This window comes from Phragmites australis, chromosome 10 (assembly GCF_958298935.1).
Source record: "Phragmites australis chromosome 10, lpPhrAust1.1, whole genome shotgun sequence".
NCBI classification, from domain to species: Eukaryota; Viridiplantae; Streptophyta; class Magnoliopsida; order Poales; family Poaceae; genus Phragmites; species Phragmites australis.
Genome location: NC_084930.1, coordinates 30,081,153 through 30,106,393, shown reverse-complemented (window position 1 = coordinate 30,106,393; position 25,241 = coordinate 30,081,153). Strand labels below are relative to the sequence as shown.

The 25,241-nt window shown below is 45.5% G+C and overlaps 2 protein-coding genes and 1 pseudogene across 2 annotated transcripts; all 3 read right to left on the bottom strand.

The window, feature by feature from the left end:
* Positions 1 to 3,801: 3,801 nt before the first annotated feature.
* LOC133931432 (probable xyloglucan glycosyltransferase 7) lies at positions 3,802 to 5,529 on the bottom strand. The gene is made up of 2 exons (XM_062378308.1): positions 4,253 to 5,529; positions 3,802 to 4,109 (listed from the first exon to the last, which is right to left on the bottom strand). The coding sequence occupies exons 1-2, from the start codon at positions 4,493 to 4,495 to the stop codon at positions 4,041 to 4,043; spliced, it is 312 nt and encodes a 103-aa protein (XP_062234292.1). The 5' UTR covers positions 4,496 to 5,529; the 3' UTR covers positions 3,802 to 4,040.
* A 638-nt stretch (positions 5,530 to 6,167) lies between these two features.
* Positions 6,168 to 6,905, bottom strand: LOC133930652 (uncharacterized). Its single transcript, XM_062377345.1, has one exon. It carries the CDS (start codon positions 6,733 to 6,735, stop codon positions 6,484 to 6,486), a length of 252 nt encoding a protein of 83 aa, XP_062233329.1. The 5' UTR covers positions 6,736 to 6,905; the 3' UTR covers positions 6,168 to 6,483.
* An 11,780-nt stretch (positions 6,906 to 18,685) lies between these two features.
* Positions 18,686 to 22,323, bottom strand: LOC133930225 (5'-adenylylsulfate reductase-like 3; annotated as a pseudogene).
* Between the last annotated feature and the right edge of the window lie 2,918 nt (positions 22,324 to 25,241).

The following is a 25,241-nucleotide window of genomic DNA, read 5'->3' as shown; positions in this document are numbered from 1 at the left end:
GGAGGAGCCTTCATGAAACCATGGGAACCGAGCTCTTCCATAGCACCGCGTATCATTCTCAAACCGATGGTTAAACTGAGAGGGTGAATCAAATTATGGAAGACATGCTCCAAGCGTGTGTTATCACATATGGGAATAAGTGGGACATATGCTTGCCGTTCACGAAGTTTTCTTACAACAATAGCTACCAGTCAAGCATTGGAATGCCGCCTTTTGAGGCACTCTACGACCGAAGGTGCCAAACCCCGCTGAATTGGTTCGAATCTAGTGAAAGAGCTTTTCTGGGCCTGGATTTAGTTAAAGAGGCAAAAGAGTAGGTTCTAAATATACGCAAGCGTCTCCTCACGGCCCAGTCTCGATAGAAGAGCTATGCCGATCGTCGTTGGCGTGAGCTTGTATTCAATATTGGAGACTTTGTCTATATCAAGGTCTCTCCTCTCAGAGGAACGCAGTGTTTCCAGATAAAAGGAAAATTAGTGTCTCGTTATGTGGGCCCTTTCCGAATTATTGCTCGGCGTGGTGAGGTGGCTTATCAGCTGGAGCTACCTACATCTCTCTCCACCGTGCATAATGTATTCGTGTCTCACAGTTGAAGAAATGTCTTTGAGTTCTAACCGAAGTCATTGAAGTGGCAAATCAAGAGTTGCAGCTAGACCATTCTTATTGTGAACATCCTATTCGCATCCTTGGCGAAGCCGAACGAAAGACGCGACACAACGCATTCAAATTTCTACAGGTGCAATGGAGTAATCACTCCGAAGATGAAGCGACATGGGAATGAGAAGATCAACTTCGTGTTGATTATCTTGAGTTTTTGTCCAATATGTGAGTGTTGCTTTAGTTTTTAATTCCCACAGCGTGGTTGTCGCGTAAGTCATGAAGCTCCTAGTTTCGCCATACTATCCCCTTTACTCACCCGAATGTTGAGACGAGATTCCTTTAAGGGGGGACGTTTGTCACATCCCAATTTCTAATCATGTCCTTAAGAATAATTTAGCATCATAATCATCATGTTTAATTCTTAAGAATTTTGGATTTGCTTGTTAAATTCAAACGATGGTTTATTTGCTATATATTTTGAAATTAACCAACGTTACAATTTTTGTTTATTTAAGTCTCGCCTAAGTTTTTGAGTGAATCCAATTTAAAATTGGGTTCATCTCGTTTTGTATTTTTGTGACACAAAAATCCATAGAATTTTTAGAGCTCCAGGTCATCTCTTTTGCGTAAATAAAAGAGAGGAAGAAAATGAAAGAGAGGGAGTAGAATTGTAGCTGAGACGGGCTTGCTTCTCTAGCATATGGGGCCCACTTGAGCTGGCCAGCCCCACCACCCTCACTCTCTCCCACTCCCACAGCAGCACCCCCATCCCCCTCTATCTCTCACTCTCACTCACCTACCCTCTCTCCAACCGAGTAGCACAAGGGCTGCTACTCCCTTTTTCCCTAACCGAACCAAGAGAGGAAGGAGAAGGAGAAGAAGGAGGAGAGAAGGAGGAGTAAAGGGAAGCCAAGGAGGAGGTCCTTGGCGTGCTCCCCCACACAGCCTACTAGAGGTTGCTTTCCCCGTCGAGCTTGAGCCCCCTGGCCACATCTTCTTCTTCCTCAAGCCGACCAACACCTCCCTGACTTCTTTCTGAGCTCTGGCCCTTCCCCAACCCCAAAGACTGAGCCACGTGTTTGCTAGAATGTGGTGAGCACCTCAACCCCCTCCCATTTAAGTTCCATGGTCGGATCTACTGGCACTGAGCTCAAAAGAGCTCAAAAATGGCCAGTGCCACCATTGGAGGCAATAGCCGAGTTCCGATCATTTTCGGCTTATGCATATTGTCCTACATGATAGAGGAAGTCAAGATGATGCTCTAGGTCCAAAATCCCCACCCCCAAAAGTTGCCAGAATTGTCTCCGGAGAGATCCCCGGTAAAAATCAGTGTTTCTGATCTTACCTGGAGGTTCCGGGTCACAACCCAGAGGGTCTGGGTGCTCCTAACCAAAAATAATCGAGAGCCTTGTCTGGAGGTTCACCCGGACACTCCGGAACCCAAAGTTTCTGGGTACCACCCAAAGGTTCTGGGTAATTCGGTTTAAAATTTACCGAGCACCTCCCTGGTGAGTGTGGTGACTACACTGGATGGTATCACTGGAGCAATTTTAGTACAGAAGCATAAATGAAAACAAACACCGAATGGTCCGGTGATAGACTTTAAGAGCACCGAACTATTTTTTGCAGAGAGGAGATTTTAGCGCCAAGTTTGATTATGTACACCAGATAGTCTGGTGCTGAGATTGTGAACACCAGAGAATACACTATACCTTTGCTGTAGAGAGGATACAGAAGGGTGGTTCGGTGGATTGACACACACTGGATTATCCGGTGATAGACATGAGATCACCAGAAGCTTTCACTGGACCTTTTCTTGCAGAGAGCAAAGTTTTCCTGGAACAGATAGTGTTACACTCACCGGATGGTTCGGTGTTCAGGAGCATAACACACCGGAACATACGATGTTCACGTTTTCTGCAAGATGTGCTTTGAGTTGAAGTTTTTGATTTTGTGCTAAACTGGAGATGTTTTAGAGTGTAGAGAAATATGTTTGCTTGTTTCAAGGTATGCAGGTGATGGATGCAACTTGGCGATCGACAGACGATCAAAAAGGGCTAGGAGGAGTCAAGAGTGATCCTAGCTATACACATGAAGGTCAAACAAAGTATGAAACGGAGAATGAAGATGCCATGTTGACAAAGTTAAGCGAAGGGAATACCGGTGCAAATGATAAGGTGGCCCGAGGGATCGAGAGCAGGAGATACTTGCCGACGGTCAAGATCACAGTATAGAGGACACGCGTGATCTTCGAAGAGCTTACTTCAGGTGGAAGTAAGCGGCAGCTAGTCACGCTTTGAGAAGCGTGCTAGGGTTTCGCGGTTTGACCTCAAAACCGTGGGATGACTGGAGGAGGATGTGGCTCCATCATGAATCTTGCGTCGAGGTGAAGCTAAGTCATAAAGGTGTCACAATTATTCGATGAATGGAAAAAAAAATGGACTAAAATACCCTCAGTGGTAGGTAAAAATATACTACTAGAGAGGGGTATTTTGGGAAAATGCTAGGAAACTAAGGGGTCAAATTTTCTAGGCCTATAAATCAAGAGATATGGCTATGGAAGAGGGAGAACCGACCATTTAAGCCCCTTGTGTCATTTGTGCTAGGGTTTTAGTGGAGAGGAGGATGATTGCTTAGCCTATGTAATAGGTGAGAATTTTGAGAGAAAAATCTTTGTAATCCGTTTAAAATAGGGCTGATATCTTTGAGTAATAAAGTTTATTTTGTTTCATATGTTTGAATTCCCCTCCTTCTAGTTTCTCTATTTTGGTTCCCTCGACTTGTATGCAAGTTTTTCCTTTCCGGTTTTGGTTTTTGTTTTGGTTTTTGGGCTGAAATTTCAGCACGTTATGAGATCATTTTTTTTGCTAGAGGCATAAAATTCGTATACACATGCTTATGTGATGGGGTCTTGAATTTCTTTGCCTCTAGATAATCAACTTGGAGAGTTTCGTTGCTCAGTATTTATCTTTTCTTGTTTCTTTGCTTGTGATCTTTCAAGTGCTAAGACATATTGATTAATCTTAAATAAAACATATGGTTCATACGCCATCTATAGATCTTGTTGTCTCAATTTTCTCTTATTAAAACTTCTCTCGATTTTTACTTTCGTTTGAGTTTTACAGCGCGTTAGGTGATCAAAATAGAAGAAGATTACCGATTTCATAATAAATTTGCAGAGGTACCTATTTATCCCTTCTTATCGCCACTCTTGATCCTACATTATCAAAAGTTTCAATTGCATGCACATCCAGCTATATAGGTATACATCAGCACATTGGACTTATAATTGGAAATAGCAGATGCATCTCAAGCTGCTGTGATCTACCAAACCATCGTATAACATAGTTCTTGTAGCAGCAGTTGCTCTTGCAGTAGCAAGCTCTACGGCATATTCCAGATAACCATGAGCATGGTGCTGACCCGTATAAACTGTTACATCAAACATGGACTGCCTCCTCAAGCATGGTGCTCCCTGCAATCTTTTCTGCTCCTTCCCGAATTCGAGCCTGCAATTTTAGTGATTGCATGAGCTGTACCTCTACTCAATCACGAATTCGAGTGATTCTTGATAAGACTAATTGCTTAATATGCAAGATCACAAACACCCAACGCATAAATCGCAACTTGAAAGTTGCTGCTTCGAGCTCACCTCCCTCTCGCTGTACATGAGAATCTGCACGAGCACCACGGAGAAGAACTGCGGTGGCGGCGCAAGGTACTTGAGGCGGATGCGCATCCATCCCTCGGCCGCAGCGGCAAAGATCCCATCCATGGCGATGAGCTGTGGCACATCGAGGAGCTTCAAGGCCTGCTTGTACCCCCTCCTCTTGCAGGTGGCCTCGAGCAGGATGGTGTAAGTGACGACGTCGGGGATGCACCCGCGGCGTAGCATATCATCAAGCACCGCGAGGGCGTTGCCGGTTCGTAGCCGTCAAGCGCGGATGACGGCCGGGACGTGGGTGCCGCGCACTTCGAAGGCGGTGCGCGCGAGCAGAGGGAATGGCAGGCCGTGCGCGACCGCCAGCGCTGCCGTGATGACGAGGGTGACGAGGACGATGAGGTTGGCGAAGGCGAACGTGGCGATGCCCTGCAGCACGGACATGCCGAGGTCGACGATGCTGCCTGCGAGGTAGCAGGACGTCATGCCGACAACGAGCCCGACTCAGAGGCTGGCCAGGTCACAGGCCATCATATTCCGCTCGGACGACGGCGTCAGGGACAGGTCCGACTCAGTTGACCACGCCTTGGGATCGCCGGTCGGAGCCGCGGGTGCGAGGCGAGCGTGACTGTGAGGGTCGGCCTGCGAGAGACAACAGGCAGCCGTGGCGTCGCGTGGGGGATTGCCGCGACAAGGCGGGATGCACGCGTGGAGCGATGGGCCCCGGGAAGCGTCTGGCTGGGTGCGGGAGTGCGGGAGGAGGCGACGCGGGCGCAGCTGTCCGCGATGGTGGCGTCCGGAAGACGAGGTGCGGGGAGGCGAATGGAGGTGTCGTCAACGAGAGATTAAAGCAGGGCTGCTCGGATGGATGACGCCAGCAACGAGAGAGTAAGGCAGGGCTGCTCGGATGGATGCCGGCGGCGGCGGGCGGTGGCTGGAAGAGATGCGGGTGAGGTAAAAGCGAACACCGGTGTCCCGGGGATCACGATGGTGCGGACGTGCCACGGCTGCCGGAATGAGAGCTTGCTGTCAATGGGACTGCGGCGGCTGCCGGACTTGGATTGCGGCAGGCGAGTCGCAGAGGGCGGGGAGTTTCGGACGGGGAGGGAGGCGAAAGACCGAGTGAAGGGGATCGTGGGGAGGTGGCGACTGCGTGGACGGTTCAGCCCAGATGGGCTTCTGATACAGGCTCTGATGGCTCGAATCCTCAAGTGACGACCCTTAACTGTATAATTAGACGGAAGTAATTTAAGTGTTTTGTGATTCGTGCCTCTCTATTTTCGAAAAGCATACAAGCACTTCTCCTGTTTTGAGGTTATTGAGTTAGTTCCGTGAAGTTTGAAGGCTGAAAAAGAGGTGAACTTTGGTTTCAAAAAGAAATAGAGGCGACCTTAACTCTGAGTACTACTACTTCTATTCCTAAGACAAATGGACGCATATACGGAGCATATATTGAAAAACACTCCCCAAGATACAAAAAAGGCAATGTTTCGCATATGGTTACAGTTGCTAGAACACATGTCTTACCACTGATTTCTTTCTTTCGTTTTTTGTGGGAAAAATCACCGATTTCTGTGGTATTGCGAAAGTATTGTTCCAGATCACGCGCTATTTTCCGCAGGACCGATCTAAGCAACCTGATACCATATAAAAATTTTAAATATTTTGGCCGAAAGTTTTTGAAAGATCACTATATTTTAGTGGAAGAAGTAGTATCAGCAGGACAACATTCCAGATAGTACGCATGTACCGATTTGCCAACATTGTGGTGAAGCATACAAATAAGTGAACGACAGTGAACACGACGACTTTGAGGGAAACTTGTGCTTCGCCTCGCAGAGCACTGAAGCATTTGCGTCAAAACAGTACTCCTGTAGGTCAATCAAAACCATAGGCTGCTCATATCTACAAGCTTATAAATCTTGATCATATATATTTACAGAGAAAAATCGAAAATTACAAGAACACTATAGACGGGGGAGCACCTATATACTTAAGCCCCCCTAGCAAAAATATAACAAAGAATAATAGATCAGCCTTGCCTAAAGCAAGCAAGCTTCGATTCACCTGCTTCGCGCATCTAAGCAGCCAAACAAAGATGGCGCATGCCATCATGACAATCAGACTCCGGCAGTCACCATCCATCAAACTAAAGGCTCAGCGATCGATCTATCTACAAGCTCAACTACTACAAACCCATCCATCAAGGAACTGCGCACTAGCTATCCTCTGCGTCTCATGGACGGCGACGGCGACGGCGACGAGGAGCTGTTCTTGTTGGCCGCCATGGACGCCACGGCCTTGGCCCACGCGACGATCTCCCGCTTCATCCGCTTCTCGTCGCCCCAGATCGCCGGGTCGACCGGCCGGTCCCCGTCCGTGGCGAGGAACACCAGCGCCCCCGTACCCGAGACCTCCCCGTCGCTGCCACCGGCCGGGAACGGCCGCCGCAGGGTCTCCGCTCCCAGAGCCATCAATCCGCGCGATCCGCCTCTCGTCGCTTCCGATCACCGTACCTTGCGTCCTTGCCCCGGCTAAGCACGCAGGCGCAGGCGCAGCGACACAACAATCGTCGTATATACGCAAGAGGCCAAGCTAGGCTGAATGTAGTGTGAGGATAGGATATATAATTCTGCACGAGGAACTCGCTGCGTCGTCGCGTCGTTTTTATATATACGGGTGGGGCGCGGGGCTCGTGCGCGCAATATCTGGCGCACATTGATTCCTTGCGCCCGAGGGCGTGTGACGCGGAGCGCGCCGCGTCTGCCGGGGCGCTTGGAGTTAGGTGGGGCGTCGCGGTCCGGCCTCCTGCGGAATGGGACGGGCATGGCCTCTTCCGTTCAAACAGCGCGCTAGCTGCTAGCCTGCTTGGTACAGGCAGGGTGTGATTCTCGGTCGGCGGTTGCTGCCGAGGTGCAAAAGCTAGCGAACGTGCCGGCATACCAGTATTGGCCGGTCTATCTACGTCCAAGACAAATGACTCGATGGCACGATACGTTGTAGCTTGGCGGACTTGATCATGGCGCCAAGATGCGTGAAACGTGATATCCTTTGGTACGGGCGTGCACGTTGACGCCTAGTGCGTGCACGGCATGCTTGCTTATCCTCGAGGAGTAGCGGAACGGAACAGAAGTCAGCTCCACGAAACCGCAGGGCCACATGAGCGCGGCGGGTGTGTTCTGACCAACCGGCAGGTCGAGGAGGTCCACATGTGCATGGAGTGTGGGGTTTGCACGGGTTTTCACTCTCGGCTGTTGCTAGCTGTCTTGCGAGAGTGATCGATGAAAGTGGAAGTAGCTAGCCGAGCTTGAGCTCGTTTGTCTAGCTTGGCATGCTGATCCAATCTAAGATAAGCTTGAGTTCGGTTTGATTAAAGCTCGACTCATACCCACGAGTAGACACGTTAACTGCTAAAATTCACTAATTTTCTTTTTTATTTCTAAACAAATATATTAATTATCAAATTATTAGACAGAATAATAGGCTTGCTTGCTTCGAGCCATGAGTAACTCGTAAGCCTTGAGTTTTTTTATAACCTTAGGTGGAAGAAAGGCTTGTTGGAACTCTATAAACTACTATTAATAGTTAGGGTCACAAGTGTCACTTCGAAACTCTGAGATTATTATTAGTTTGGTGTAATGTGAACTTGCTCTTTTTGTTTGGCTCTCGCAAGCCTCAGCTTTTTAGATAGCCTTAGGTGGAAAGACTTGTTGGGACTCTGTAACCTACTACTGATAGCTAGGGTCACACGACAATGCCGCTTAGAAACCTGAGAATGTAATTAGTTTGGTGCAATGTGGTCTTGCTCTTTTTGTTTATATGTTTTTGCAGAACATGTAAATTGTAATATAGATTCTTAGTTTTGTTAGAGTTTATGCAGCTCAAGATGTTGCTTTTTGAGCTTAAGCAGGTGTGGTTGTTGTTTTACCTTACGGATGTAATTTCGATTCATCTGAATTAATTCTATGTGAGGATATATGGTTTTCACTTAACCATTGGAAAAGCCCTCTTTTGATGCATGTCCCTTCCTGTCATGAGCATCGTTTTTCTTGAAGTCGATAGTTATTGAGACGGTAGAATTCGAGAATAGAATAGAAAATTAGTGTGTTTATTCCATTGATTGATGGATGATTATAGATTTATTTGGTAAAGCCCACAACCAGGTATCAGAGTGGAATCAGAGGAAGTTATGTCAAACGGTAGTTTGCAGTTTTTAATTTTTGAAGTAATTTTTGTGATTGATTTTCTGAAATAAAATAGATGGTAGAAGTTGAAAAAAAAAATCAGTTTTTCCTAATTTATTTTCCCTACAGAATCACTTCGGCTATAGATTTTACCTTAGAAAATTAGTAGAGAATTGATTTCAACCATAAAATTAATTTCCTAAAAAATCACTCCCTAAACAATTCGATTCAGAAGATGCTCAATCAAACAAATCATATATACATGGTGAATATGTGTTGTTGGGGACACATCCTTTCCCCAGTGGACACGAACATACAACCGCCGTCAGCGGTTATGTACAGTTGATCGATCCGTAACAGTTACCTACACCAGATACACCCTGATGTGCAAGATATCAATTTGTTTATCACCTCTTTTGCTCACCGTACGCTGCTTTACGGCTCAATAAATCTCGGGGCCCGACCTCTCCTTAGTCCTTATCCTCAACAATGATCTCACTTGGAGTATCGTCACAGGTTAGCATGATCTAATCTAAATACCAGATCCGTATATTCGATGAACCCGACTCGACTGATGTGACGTCTATAACAAACTATTAGTATACCAGATTAGCACACCTACTCTGTATTTAGTATGAGCAAATATCTCCGTCGCGTTCGAGCTTGCGCTCGCCTTCCTCACGTCGCAACCGGTAAATTACAACGACGTCAATGCGCAAGAATGGCAAAAGACCGGCAGATTACAACGGCGTCGATCAGCTGAAATTTCAGCCGCCGGCGTTGCAACTTGCTTCGTGACGGCACAGTGACGTCGATCAAATTATGGTGTAGGTAGAGGAATCTGTGTTGCAGCGCAGATTAGGGAGAAGGGTGTTCGTGTTGCGGCCGTGATCACTCGATGGCGAGCGAATTGGGCGGGTAATGGTGACTGTTTCAACGCATTCACGCCGTTGATTCTGAGACAGCGGCTGGGGAGATCTTGATCGACGCGGATCAGGTGCTGGTGGAGGCTGTTACGGAGTGGCATGCTTTCCCTAAAAAAAAATTGAAAAGATTTCCCTCAAAAATTTATGCGGTTATCGTGTTTCTTTTTTCGTTCTTGCTTGATGTAGCCACCTTTGATGTAGTGGGTACGTAGTAACTATTATGATATCATCACTTGTTAAGAGTTTATTGTGCAAATCAGAGTTTTTTTTTAAAAAAAAGTTGCAAAATGACAACAAAGGGAAATCCATGAGAGCATGACTCGACATGAACTGTTGCAATCACCCTCTTCAATTCATGACCAAGAACATGTCAAGGGTTGGTGCAATAAAAGATCCGCAGCATCAGCCTTTGAACATACATGATATCAGAACTGTAATATGTGTATCACTCAAAACTTAAAATATGTTAACTTACTATCGTAAAACTATCTTTAGTAAATATTTTAAAAATTCATCATCTATAACATTATTATAACAGCATAATACTATTAAAGTACTTTCTATTTTCTTTATATCTAACAGCTACCTTATTTTCTACTTTTATTACTTTCTATCTTTTTTTCGGACCTATAGTCATCTACAGTCACTTCGCCGCACAGTAATACAGCCTCCTCTCTCTGGTCGCAGATTTACGGATGTCGATCTCCTTCCTGTATCGCTATGCCGCTTGATACAACTGCTGCTGGAGCGATTTGCATGTGACATCGAGCGACAAAAGGCATGTGAATAGAGATACGGATGTGTTTGTGGCTAGCATGCACATCAACATTTTGCTTTGATGGACAAGGTTGAAGATAAAGAATCAAACTTTCAACTATCAGACTGATTGTTGTTTGTAGCAGTATCCACATTTTGCCGCAAGCCATGGAAGTATGAAAATCGACCAATCATACAATTGTAAAAATATGCTACTAGGTTGCAAAAGGTTAGTTTCGATTTGCCAATCTATTGAAGTATGCCTAACAGTATACAGCTTTCTGGGAGAAATTAAGTTGTTACAATAAGCAGCAAAGTCAACTACAGCAAACGCCCGATTTTCATTTCCTGATAACCCTACTATATACATCGTCCTAGTCAACAAATGATGTTCTTCATACTAGCTCATTTGTCTACTTGGTCTCCGATTGAAACAGATGCTAACGATGTCAAAGCCCAAGCAGTAGCATTTCTTGCATCCTCATGCACTTGCTTAGATGGGTATACCCTGTTAAATTTCTGTCTTCTTCGCTCAAGGTAGGAGAAGAAAAATGCATGAACGTTCATCAAGTTCGCAAATGGAGTATGGCTCCCCCGTGACCATCTGGCAAAGAAGTAATCTTCCGAGACAGAAGATAGAGCAACCTCAGGATCCAAAAAAACAGGCTGCTGCATCCCAGCGCCAGCTCCGTTAGCAAGGACGGAGCGTCGCTCCTGAGTCAGTCCGTGTGCGAGCACAAGTGCTCGCACAGGTATGCGCCAACTCGAGATTGTCCTGGCTTCCTCACGGGCATGCACGGAGCGTGGTGGGCTTGACTCCACTGTAGAGTTGAGCTCTAGTGAGGTTTCGCCTTATGACCTCCAATAAAAATCATATAGATAGGATTGCACTGTAAAAAAAAAAACAGGCTGCTAGAGCTAAATATGTATCTTGCTGAAGCATTTTCTCTTGTGAACTGCCCACCAGAATGGAGAGTTTTCCTGCTCATCATCCTTTTTAAGCTCATTAATGTTAGAAAATAAGGCACATTTAGGTTTAATTTAGTCCATAAATAATTTTTAAGCAGAAACTGATAAACTGATATGATCATATCATCATAGTATAATCTAGATATGTATATGAAAACACAACATAAGACTAGATCTACTATACTTAAAATTACAAATCGCAGGAAAGAAAGTACGAGTAATATGGTTTTACGTACTAGTCCTGCGTTGTGGAGGTTGCTGAAGATGCTGGTTGCACTGTGTTGATAGCATGATCGATCCTGCAGATGACACGCCGAGTTTGTTGACGATGACAGCGATCAGCGTACAAGCGACTAGGAAGACAACCTGTGGTGAAGAACATGAGCAGTTGCGGGGAGCACTTTCCAAAAACCTTATTCGTCTTCTCCCAGTGCAAGATCTCAAGAGCGATGTTTTCGGAGATCTGCTCTCATTCACCGGAATGCGACAATGACAGCGTGGGGGGTTATCCGCGGGATGGTGTTGTGGACCTGGCTGAAACGCTGAATAAAACGCCGCAGCGTCTCCCCCTCCTGCTGCTTGACGGCATGGAGGTCGCACTCCAGGCCGGGGCGCGTGAATGTGCCCTGAAAATTAGCCACGAACTGGTGGCAAAGATCATCCCAGGAGCAGATAGATCCTAGGGGTAAGTTCACAAGCCAAGAGCGGGCAGAGCCCCTCAAGGCAACATGAAAGTAGTTAGCCATCACCTTCTCGCTGCCACCATCTACCTGGATAGCAGTGGTGTATATCTGGAGAAACTTGACAGGGTCGATGAACCCGTCGTACTTCTCTGGCAGCTCGGGGCGGAACTTGGTGGACCATTTGACCCCGCGGAGCTCACTGGTGAAGGCACGGCACCCGATGCCGTACCCTGCGGCGCGGGCAGTGCCCTTGGGCGGTGAACGCCGGCGAGCCAGGGAGCCCCGGTGATCATGGGCCGGCAAAGAGGAGGCCTGGTCCTCAGCTTCAGCCTCCTTCCGAGTCTCCCGCTGGCGCTCGAGAGTGACGCGCGCGTCTTCGATGCCCCTCCGCTCGTTGAGGTGTAAGCGGAGGTCCCGGGTTCCGGAAGTGGCCAGGGGGCGGCGCTCCGCCTGGAGGCCCCCCGGCCAGCGCGAACGCCACCCGACGATGGACCGGTCCTAGCGGGGCTACGCTAGGTGGTGGCGCGGGAACTCTTGGCCAGCACCTGGCGGCGGGCCGTGCCGACTAGGGTGACGACTTCCTGGAGCCAGCGGCCCTCCGGGGTTTCCCCCGCCGCCTGGATTGGCGGATGCCTGAGGAGAGCGTGCGCCGCAAGCAGCGCGCTCCCGGGACTGGCCTCGCCGAAGGCGAGTCTACGCCAGAGAGGCGCCCGACGCTGTCCAGACGCGGACCTGGCGGCAGGAGTTTTAGCCGCCTGCTGGGGGTTCGGTGGTGCACCGGCGATGGTGGCAGCGGCCCTGCTGGGCTCAGCGCCCTGGTCCCCTTGAGAGGGGAACGCCGCGCGTGCAGATCGCGGCTGCTGCTGGGACGCAGCAGCGACTGGGGCCTCCTGTGCGAGGGGCTCCATTTCCCCGCTGGAGCTGGAGCCGGAACGCTGGAGGCGATGACCACCGGCCATTTTTTCTGTAGAAGGAAACAAACAAACAAATTCAGGAATGCTTCCCCCCTACCTGGCGCGCCAGCTGTAAGAGGGTTAACTTCTGTCGTAGGGATCCTGAGGGACCCCTTTTTAGAGATTCGGCCGGGGGATGATCCTGAATATGTTCGCCGGAGAAATAAATGGGTATGAACGCGATGGCCGGTGGGGTGGAATGATCTAATGCGAAAAGGAGTAAATGCGCTGGTGTTTAGACAGGTTCGGGTCGCACGGAGGCGTAACACCCTACTACTGTATGGATACTATAAATGCCTTGAGAATGTCCCTCAAGGATATTGTTGGTTACAAAAATGTCTATCTATCTTAGAGCTTGGGGCTCCTTGTTCTTCGGTCTGCGCTTCTCTTCGCTACCTCCAAAACTTCTCAGGGATCGTCTAACTTGTCGAGCTTGCTCAGAGGTTTCAATGCTTCGCAAAGAGTAACTTCGAAAAAGACTTCTTCAGCCAAAAACTTCTTCTTTTGTCTGTGCTGCCGGCGGCTTTAAATACCCACCGACAGTAGCGTGCCCCGAACGGGAGGGGGGGGGCACGAGTTCCGAGACACTATAAATGGAAAGGGCGTCATCATAGCCTCTGTGCGAAGTGACCGGGGGTGGAAAATGCGTCCCACGCCCGGTCATCCGTCACCATAAATGCACTGGCAACGGGCGCCGTGGAGAGAGCCCACCGGGCAGCCGCGGAGCGGCCCAGCGTGCCGCCCTGTCTTGTTCTCTTGCCACAGCGGCGCAGCAGACGGAACGCCTCGGTCCTTACGACGTTATCTCGAGACGGGTCAGATGGCATGGGATGGGACCCGTGCATTCAATGACCCCACGCCCTTCTGCCAGAATGTGGCAGGAACTGACACCGAGCGTGGCGGGAGCAGTTGGGGATGACAGGCCACGCGCGCTCTATAAATGCGGCCTTGGGCCTTTGACCGGCCGACACCTCATCAGTGGGCCCCTCTGGGGCCACTGTCGGGGGGCTCTCTGAGTCGTTGGGGAACCGAGTGCTCGGGGGTCTCTGCTCATCTCCCCGAGCACTCTCTCCCGAGAATGCCCTTTCTTGATTCTCGGGGAACCGAGTGCTCGGGGGTACTGTTCACCTCCCCGACCACTCTCTCCCGGGCACGCTTGTACGGATCCTCGGGGGACCGAGCGCTCGGGGGCCGCTGCACGCAACCCCGAGCACTCTCTCCCGGAGCTTCCTTCTGTGGGTCCTCGGGATACTTGGGCGCCCAGGGGGCCACCGCTCGCGGCCCCGGGCACATTTCTCTCGGTACTTAGCTTTCGTAGATCATCGGGGAACTCGGGTACTCGGGGACCACTGACTGTGGCCCCGAGCGCCCTCTCCCGGGACTTAATCTTTTTTACCTCGCGGAGGAGACTCCGCGGGATGGCGCCATGTGGCGGATTGCTGGCCTGGCCTCGGGATTCGGGGACCCCCGGTTCCTGATTCACCGACACACTCCAGAGTTTTTTAATTTCCTGGCAGACTTCAATCGTCTCTTTACGTGCCTTGAGGACTTGTCATTATCCTTAGAACTGTTTACTTTGATAATAACGGTCTGATTATCACAATTCATAAGGATAGCCGTACCGGTTTCTCAACCACAGGTAAGTTTATCAACAACTCGCGCAATCATTCTATCTCAATAGTGGATGTGTCTAATGCAGTGAGCTCTGCTTCTATAGTTGATCTCGTTAAGATGATCTGCTTCTAGAGTAAATACATATCTACCTGTGACGTAAATCTCATCAGCATCAGATATCCAGTTTGAATCACTATAACCCTCTAGTACCAATGGGTACCCAAAATAGTGAAGACCGTAACTCATAGTACCAAGCAAATAGTGCATGATTCACTCAAGCGCATGCCAATATTCATCACTCGGGTTAGAAGTAAAGTGATTCAATTTACTCACAGCAAATAAGATGTCAGGCCATGTAGCACCAGCTAGGTACATGACTGATTTAATAATCTGAGAGTATCTCAGTTAGTTCCTGCCACTTTTCTTATTCTTTCGAAGTATCACACTAGGATCATAAGGTGTTGAAGAAGGCTTGCTGTCCTGGTAGCCAAAGCGGCTCATGACCTTCTCAATATAATGAAATTGTGTAAAATTAATCACACTCTCTCCTTCGATTAACTTGATGTTTAATATTACATCAGTCTCACTCAGATCTTTCATATCAAAGCTTTGAGATAAGAAAGATTTGACCTCATTAACCACGTCAAGGTTTGTCCAAAATATCAGTATGTCATCAACATACAAGTACAAAATAACTCCCTCACCCTCACCATGGCGATAATACACACATTTATCTCTCTCATTTACCGAGAAGCCTGTAGATGTTAAACTTCTGCCGAACTTCTCATGCCATTGTTTAGGAGCTTATTTAAGGCCATATAAGTACTTCAACAATTTACACACCATATCTTCTTAACCTTTTACTAGAAACCCATCAGACCGTTCCATATAAATTCCTCGTCCAACTCTCCATTAAGGAAAAATATCTTAACGTCTATCTGATGAACGATGAGACCATATGAGGCAGCCAAGAAAAGTAGCACTTGGATAGTAGTCAATCTCGCAACAAGTAAATAAGCGTCAAAGAAGCATTCACCTTCCTTTTAGGTATAACCCTTGGCCACAAGCCAAAACTTATACTTTTTAATAGTACCGTCAGGCCTAAGCTTTTTCTTAAACACCCACTTGCAACCCACAGGTTTACAACCATATGGTCGTTTTGTGACCTCCTAAGTCCCATTTGCGAGGATGGAATCCATTTCGCTCCGAACAGCCTCCTTCCAGTAGTTTGTATCTAGAGATGCAAACGCTTCTGAAATAGATTTGGGAGTGCCATCCACCAGGTACATATTGAAATCATCACCAAAAGACTTTGTAGTCCTTTGCCTCTTACTCCTCCTAGGAGCATCACTGTCATCCTTCTCAAGATCTTACTTATGTGTTTGTTCAATAAACTCAAGAGGTGGAGTAGGTTCATAGATTATCTCAAAAGATAGTCTAGACATGATATGTAAATCTTTAATAGGAAATATGTACTAAAAAAATATTGCATCTTGAGACTCCATCATTGTATCAACATGCAGGTACCTCAGATTTAACCACTAGAAACCTATAAGCAATGCTCTGATGAGCATATCCTAGAAAGATATAATCCACTGTTTTTGTTCTGAGCTTGCGCTTTTTAGTTATTGGTATATTGACTTTCGCCAAGCATTCTCAAGTGCGCAAATAAGAAAATGCTGCCTTTTTTTCTTCCCATTCTTCAAATTGGGTTTTCTCCTTATCCTTGAAGGGACTCTATTCAGGACATGACATGAAGTCAACAGGACCTTCCACACCATACCTTAGATAAACCCACAGTGTCTAACATGTCATTAACCAAGTCAGTCAATATGTGGTTATTCTTTTCGGCAGTCCCGTTTGATTGGGGTGAATAGAGAGGTATTCTATCATGAATAATCCCATATTTCTCACAGAATAAATCAAAATCACTAGAAAATACTCTCCACCATGATCTGATTGAATTCTTTTGATCTTTCTCTCTAGTTGATTCTCAACTGTTGTCTTATAGATTTTAAAGTGATCTATAGCCTCATCTTTCGTATTCAGCAAATAAACATAGCAATATCTAGTCGCATCATCAATCAAAGTCATAAATATCTTTTTTCACCCTTCATCAACACATAATTCATTTCACGCATATCTGAATGAATGTTCTAGAGATGCCAAATTTCTCTCCTTGGTTAAGGTTGTTTTAATTGCACACAACTATGACACTTAGAACTTTTGACCATGAAAAAAATTAGAATTAAACTAATGCTGGAAAGTCAAGTCGTAGAACTAAAATTTAAATGACATAACCGCAAATGCCAAACACTAGCATTATCATTAACATTGCTACAAATATGGTTCACAGACTTATTGCTGAAATCAGAAAGGAAAAAGGAACAGGCCTCCGTACTCATAGCCTTTACCAATAAATTATCCGTGCTTTGACACTACTACTTTATTGGACTCTAACACCACCTTAAACCCATCTCTATAAAGAAGGGAGCCGCTAACTAGATTCTTGTTTATTATAGGGACATATTGCACGTTCCTCAGCTACACGATCTTTTTCGAAGTAAACTTCAGACCTATTATGTCAACACCACGAATAAAAGTATATGACCCATTCTCCATTATGACGAAAGAATCATAGACGACCTGATAAGAAGAAAGATTGAGATATCAGCACACACATGAACATTGGCTCCTATATCAATCCACCAATTAGTAGGCTGCAATACTAAAAATACTGAAGGTAAATTTTTATACCCTACAACTTTATTTCTAGCTTCACCAATGGTCACCACATTAGTAGTCTTTAAGTTCTGTTTTTGTGGAGTCTTTCTTCCCTTGCGATCTAGACAATCCATGGTGAAATGTCCAATCTCACCGCACACAAAGCAAGGCAGTTTTGCTATATTCATCTTCTTCTTCTTGAATGTGGTAGTTTTGTTTGGCTTATTATTTTTCCCTTTGTTCTTATTGCGGAATGGCTTTTGCACCATATTACCGCTAGTCTGTCCCTCGCCTCCTTTTATACTCACATCCTTAGCTCGAGCTTTCTCCTCAACATCAAGATACATGATCAAACTCTCAACAGTAATCTCTTATCTCTTGTACTTTAAAATAGTGGCAAGTTTCTCCACGAAGGAGGTGTCTTGGCAACAATGTCTCCAGCCACAAACTTGTCGGGTGCATTGATCTTGAGGAGTTCGAGTTCCTTCACGATGCACTGAACCTTATTATCCTGCCCGACTACAGAGCGATTTTCAACCATCTTATAGTCATGATACTACTCTATGATATACAGTTCACTTCTTGTATCTGATGCACCAAATTTGTCATTCAATGTATCCCACAACTCTTTCACGCTTTGTATGTGCATGTACACATCACAAAGACAGTCACCAAGAACACTAAGAATGCATGCTACAAAGAGTGAATTGGTATCCATGAATGCCTTTTCCTGCTCAGCAGTAAGTATTCCTTCCGGCTTGCCATTAGCCACCCAGTAGAAATTCATAGCCGTCAGCCACAGAGTGATCTTGACTTGCCATCTCTTAAAGTGCACATAAGAAAATTTATCTGGCCTCATTGCACCGATAAAACCAGCCATTGATAAACCTAAGTGCCTACAACATGGTTTTCAAATTGTTAAAAATAAGGCACATTTAGGTTTAATTTAGTCCATAAATAATTCATGAGTAGAAACTGATAAACTGATATGATCATATCATTAGAGTATAATCTAGATATGTGTACGAAAGCATAACATATTACTAGATCTACTATACTCAAAGTTAGAAATCGTAGGAAATAAAGTACGAGTAATATGATTTTTACGTACTGGTCTTGCATTGTGAAGGTTACTGAAGATTCTGGTTGCACTATATTGACGGCACGATCGATCATACCGATAACGTACCGAGTTTGTTTACGATGACAACGGGCAATGCCCAAACGAGTAGGAAGACGAGGTGTGGTGAAGAACTTGAGCAGTCGCACGGAGCGCTTCCTAAAAACCTTATTCGTCCTCTCCTAATGGAAGATCTCAAGAGCGAGGGTTTCAAAGACCTGCTCTCCCGTTCGCCGGTGCACGCCGACGCCGAGATGAAATAGACTACAACGGCAGCACAACCAAGAGAAAAAGAGGTAAAACACTAACTCTTATATAGACTCACGTAATGAGAGCGTTTTTAATTTTAAGGCTACTCTTAATTAGCAGTATATATTGTACGTGTATCTAATGATGTGTGAATCCTTACATATATATATATATATAAAAAGAAAAACCTTCACATCTACCTCTATTAATAATATGATACTAATAGAAAATAGATCTCAAATAGGCCACTTCTTCACAATATAGATCTTCAAAATTTATTAAAAAATATTACATGGCCGGCTCCAATAATTCTAACCAGTAAAACCCAAAGATGGTAACACATATCCAATTGTAAATCCATTGAAGCATCGATACCTTCAATCACATATAAGAAGTAATAATCACAATTAGCAACCAAAGAGATGCCCGCATAAAAATCCAACTACTGACTTAAAGACAAACTTTAACAAGTACAGAATAAAAAACAACACACCTGAAACATCATTGTAGAAAGCAGCTAGAGATTTAACAGTTCGAGGTCCATGGTACTGCACTCGCATTGCTGAATTTAGGAGGAACAGTGTAGGGTACCCATGAATCCCATTCCTCGATCTTGTTCTGCAGTTTCAAAGGTCTCATTTAATGTTTACACCAAAAGTCTACGGCATCACACAGCACTACTTTGCAAGCATTTCAAGACAGACGCACCTTCGCCTGATTGCAGATTCTTCAAATGCAAAATGAGGAATAGTCTGAATCAAGTAATCCAATGTCTCAAAACGCGGTCGGCACTCTCGCGAGAATGGACACCATGAAGCATAAAAAAAGCACAGCAACATAATCCTGCTTGTTCCTGTGAAGGAAATCGATTGCCCACGCCAATGTAGCCTCGTCTCCCTGCAACAACAAAACCATGAGGGCACAGAATGCTGGAGACGAATAGATGTAGTTTGAGAAACTAATCGAGTAAAACAGGATCACTAGTGCTCAACTGGAACAAGAGGAATGGACATGAGCCGTAGTAGAGTGGAAGATTTGAAGCCAATGCACAACTATTTGTACACGAGAGAATCGCTACAAGCTAAAACGAAATCTCAATTGAACGCACGTGAAGCGCACTAGAATTACGCTAAAACCTAGATACTTCACAGCACCAAGCTAATCTTGCAACGAAACAGTATCAAAGCATGAGCCTACGACGAATAGAATAAACTGAAACATAGACGAGCAAGCAAACAGAGTTTTCCACCAACTCCCCGAGGCTCACCTCGATAATGCCGAGCCGGCCGCCGAGGTGGCGACGCGGCGAGCACGTACTGAGGGATCCTAGGAAGACCTCCGTGGCGGTCGGCCGGCCCGACAACCGTGGCCACGACGAGGAGGGAGAGGAGGAGCGCCGCCCACCACGGTTGCCGGGCCGCCATAGGTCCCCGGAGGAGAAATACTATATGAGATATCTGAGCGCGCTCTCCGGGGCGGCGGCGCATGCCACGTTCGCGCCGGGAAGGCGCGGTGGCGGCGCTTTTGGTAGGTTGGACGGGCCCGGCCCGTGGGAAAGTACTATTTGGTTTGGTTATGGCGTGTGAGTCAGCGACTAGTACGGCAATTTATCCCGATTAACTCTCTACCTGTAGGTAAATATTTAAATAGAATAAAATATAAGTAGTACTATTGTATATTTATAGATAGAAAATACTATCCAACAGATAGACTGAGTATAGATATGAGTAAGATATATTTATATCCGCAAAACCTATATACCTATATAGTTTTATGATGATGTCCTCATTCAATGTTCACATGTTTATTTGAATTTTTGAAGTACCCATCAATTCAAATATTTATTTGAGTGGAAATTATGCTGTGCTTGAGAATAGATAATCATATTGAAGTTTAATATACGTCTTGCTGAGATTATTTAAACTAAATTATACTAAAATTATTTATTTATGTATCTTGCTAAAATTATTTATATGTCTAGTTATAAACATTACAATATTCTTATATAGAATGAACAAATGATACAGGTAACTTAGTGATGGTGTTTAGTATATTTGTTGTAGCAAACGGATAAATAGATATATCTACGGGTGATAAGTATCCATGTGAGTAGGTTTGAGAGCCGCTCTTCGTCTATAAACACTTATAAATATACTCACAAACAAATAAAAATTAACAGATATAATTACGAGTGAGCAGTATCCATATCTATCGTACCTTATCCTAGTGATCGCCTGAGGGCGGTGACTTGGGAGGCATGGCTTTACCAGTTCGGGTATGATCCGGCCGTTGGATACATATTGAACGGTCAGGAACAATCCGATCAACAGGAAACCGAAGTGATATGGGCCGGCCAATTTTTTTCTACAGCGACTGGGCCGATATGACCAGCCGAACAATTTTTCCTTCACTGTAGCATTAACACTTTCTCTTTAGATGTAGTGGCACGAACACTTGCACCATCACAAAGGCAGCGTAATTACAATAGACTAGCATCAAAATTCGTCCACAAAACTCCATTATTTCCGGTACATAATTTTTTTTAACGGTGAGGTAAATTTCCACTGTCTTCGTTGGAGGCGATTTCCGGTATATAATCATAAACATGCAAGAGCCAACTTATTTTTTGGCTACATGCTAGCCGACATGTATTTCCTCCGTTCAAAAATAGTAGACATAGCAGGCGTATTTTATTTGGATTAGATATTCGAAATTGAATTTTGATTAAGATTTTTCATAAAATATAATAGCTATAAACCTATATAAGTAGGAAATCATTTTAAATCATAAATCTAGTTGTGTAATTTTTATACACTAGATATTTTTATAATTTAATTAAATGTTATTCAAAATATATAAATTTTGATTTTTTTTAAAAAAATATCTATTATTTTTAAACGAATAGAGTATACATTAGTACCATGCTATGGTCACCACCAACTGGCCACTTCGTTCAACCGCTTGGCCGTGCTCCTTATGTTACGCTCTGCATTCTGACTATGCTTGGTTGTGCTCCCGTGGTTCCAGATGAAACTCTCAGAATCGAGTTGGGATGTGCAGAGGCTTTCTCCAACAAAAGCCGCATACTTCCCATACTCCTTATGTTACGCTCTGCATTCTGGCTATGCTTGGTTGTGCTCCCGTGGTTCCAGATGAAGCTCTCAGAATCGAGTTGGGATGTGCAGAGGCTTTCTCCAACAAAAGCCGCATACTTCCCATAAAACCTGTAGCAGTGATTTTTGCCGCTCCATACGCCCGTCAGCCGCTCCAACAGAAACGGCAAATCCTATTTGCCGCTCGCTACAGGGAAAAGGGAGTCGGCTTCTTGCGGCAAATTTGCCGATCGGATACGGGAATCGTATTCCTGTTTCTAGAGTATGAGTGTGGATCCGATGAGAGATGAGAATAATGAAAGACAAAAAATAGAGCGTATGTTGGAGATAAAAAAATAAAGGATGTTATAATAGTGTTAAGGGATACTGTAATAGTATTATAAATGATAAATTTTTAAAATTTCTGTTAAAAATGACCTGCGTGACTGACCGGTTTCGATTGGAGCTGTTTGCTCTGCTCTCGCTCGGGGTGAGACTGGCATGGTCATGGCTGACCAAAGTAACGTGTGAACGGTACTCTTTTTTTTAGGGTGAACGGTACTCTTTTGGTTAAGCTGCCAGCGTATGTCTCGTACCATACGCGAGGAGCACGAAGAGACGAGAGCAGAGAGAGAAGACGCACGGGCACGGAGGCGCGGGCGAGGAGCACGAAGAGACGAGAGCAGAGAGAGAGAAGACACACATGCGTCTGTGCGTCTTCACGGAGGCGCGGTTGGAGCTCTCGGTCTCGTCTCTCGTGGCGGAGCAAGCAGCCGCGGCTGTGGCAGGCATAGGCTTCCGACGGTCCGACCAACCGCGGTCCGGGAGGAGACGAAGGCAGGCGCGCTCGCTACGGCCCGAGCCGCCGTGCCCGGCCACGCCGCGAGCTCAAGCGCGTCGCTGCGAGGGAGCAGGGGAGTGGAGGGGATCGTTTTTATGTTCATTTTTTCAAACTCAATCTAGTGTAGCCAAACATAAAAATGGAAAAAGATTTTTATTTCTCAAACTCAATTGTTACCACTTACCTCATAAATTTGACAAATAGTTAAATACCTCCACATGATCATATACCTTACCATTTCAACCTACATCCAAATGGCACATCTCTGTTAATATTCTGATTATGATTAATAACTGTGATTCAAAATAGGGGTTTTATGCAAATATTCAGATCGTGATTATCCAAATCAGGAGGATTTTTGAAAATATTCGGATCGCGATTAATCCAAACCAGGGAGATTTTTGAAGAAAAAAAACGAGCCGGCGACATTGCAGGCGACGAGGTTGCGCTGCCGCCGGCGAACTCCGCTAGCCCCGCCGCCATGCATCCCGCGCTCCACCTCTGTTATGTTAACGCGACTATACACTGGCGTCGGCCCCGCGCGCTGTGCTCGCTGACCCAGCTCCTCCGGAGATGCTCAAACGGCGGCCCGTCGAGAGCGCGCGGTGCTCAGAGGGAGACCATACTGGCCACCCTACAGGCTACAGATCGGCAAACGGCGAGGAAACGCTCATGGATCAAGACGCCATGTACGGCTTTACGGTTCCTCCCCGCGCTGGCTGCGCGTGCGCGACTGCGCGGTCGGCTTGCTCGTCGTCCCCTCGCAAGTCCCTGCCGCGCATTCCACATTTCCTCATCCAGGTACTCATCCATATTCAAATCTCTAGTATGAGCGCAATCATCTCTGCTTGTTTGCTCTCTCGTCTCGTTAGCCGGTGTCTCTGGCTTTTATGTGTGCCGGCTGGTTGCCGGTACTGCGCACCAGGTGTTCATCGCTTTGCCTAAAGAGAGCACTGACGAGGAGTGTGCCCTTGTGGTGGGGACATGTTCTTGGCCTTTTCCCTCAGACGATCGTATGCATCATAGTTGTTTGAATTGTATGAAATTTGGGTTAATTGATCCATTCGTATTCTGTTTCCTCTTTGGTTGCAAATTCTGAGTTTGTGCTCGTATATGTTATATTGTTATCTCATACGAAGTATGGTATAACAGGATAGCTCATAAATTAGTGGAACAGACTCGCCGATATGTTCGGCAACCATGTAGCTTTGTTTGTAACTATCCGCATGACAATATAATCTATTTGAATGAGATCCACCGTTTTAAGATCTACATTGAGGATAGGTAAAAATTATTCGGACGGTGCTATAGGATGAGATGTCTCCAACACCGCTACATAGATTATTTTTTTTCGTGCTTCTTGTGCTCCTGGACCATCATCATCTCCTCGTGTTATGGCTAGGCGTCTCTGCAAAACACAATGCATATATGGGCACAAATGATCGGAGGATAGCAAAACGAAGATATTCAGACTAGACTTTTTTTCACGTGCATATAGCCATATTGGAGACAAATAATCCGTGCATGGTCACACAAAGTTATTCTTATTTATGTGTGCCATTGACAGGTGGGACGATGTAGACATTTCAGTTCCAGGAGTGCTTCTTAGAAATTTACGATTCATGTTTCCACGACAGGTAGTGGGACCGGCCTAGACATAACATAAGAATATGCGCGTCAATATATACATGTTCTCCGTAAATACAAGGTTAATGAGTTGGGTATTACGATTTCAACGAGTCTGCTTCGTGCCGGTGTAAATGGCAAACCACTGGCTGTTGTTATCATGAGTTGACAAAGTTGCACGAAAGGATGTGGCGGCTACACAAAATCCAAACTCTAAACTTCTCGAATAAAATACCATGAAACTCATTTTTTTAATGGCAGTTGCCAGCTAGGATTCACCAATGTAACTTATACATTGGATTTGTGATCATCTGCGTAGTCCAACAAAACTGACGAAGGGGCTACGGCATTTTCGTTTAAGCCTCTTTCGGTAGTTTCCATGAAACTTCACCATCTTGTTAGCCTTGTTGTCCTATATACGAACCACTTCTAGCCAGGTTACAACATTGATTAATGACTCCATTTATCGATGTTGATATGCATGCGTATTTTCCCCTGTGTCGATTGTGTGTCCTACTCCTACACATGGGAATTTTGCAACTGCGTTTTCAAGATATTTGTAAATAGCAAAATAGACTCGCCACATCCAATACATTTTTCTCCCGAGTTGTTAGGGAATACTCTGGTAGGCCTCCTTTAGATGGTAAGTTGAAGATATTTGATGAACACTATTTACTAACAGAATTTAATTGTGTTATTTCAGAAATGCTCGATGACAAATAGATCCTTCGGGCAAGCGACTCGGGCTTGCCACGCCGTCTCGAGAAAATCCCCCAAAGAGAGCACCAAAGCTATCATCGCAGGTGAAACCTTTGATGGGCCAACCGAAGACCAATTTGTGACGCCACAACCATGCTGGCCGAAGGTCCCATCTGCGATAGACCTTCGGGAGCTCGAGCGAAGGGGCAGCTATAGCAAAAATAATCCTATTAGGTCATCATTGTGATTTTAGTGATTAATGACAACATAGTCAATAGGACTAACGTGTTTGTCAAAAATATAAGTTAATATGTCTCATAGATGCAATATATAAAGAAGTCACCGTAGCCGGAACAAAGTTGAACTGAATTGGAGAAGTCCCAGAAAGATTTACCTCACCGGATGGTCCGGTGCTCTGGGTGTTAAACTCATCGGAGCATATTTGATAAAAGGGCAGAGAGACCTGAAGACCTCACCGGAAGATCTGTTGATTAGCAAGTATGCTCACTAGAGCAATTCTTTCATAGAAGGGTATCGTGCTGAA

Bases quoted from the DNA above. Each gene is read 5' to 3' on its own strand.
- LOC133931432 (XM_062378308.1), bottom strand. From the start codon at position 4,495: ATGCTACGCCGCGGGTGCATCCCCGACGTCGTCACTTACACCATCCTG. The intron at 4,110-4,252 runs GTGAGCTCGAAG...CTAAAATTGCAG, and splicing joins TCATGTACAGCGAGAGGGAG to GCTCGAATTCGGGAAGGAGC.
- LOC133930652 (XM_062377345.1), bottom strand. From the start codon at position 6,735: ATGGCTCTGGGAGCGGAGACCCTGCGGCGGCCGTTCCCGGCCGGTGGC.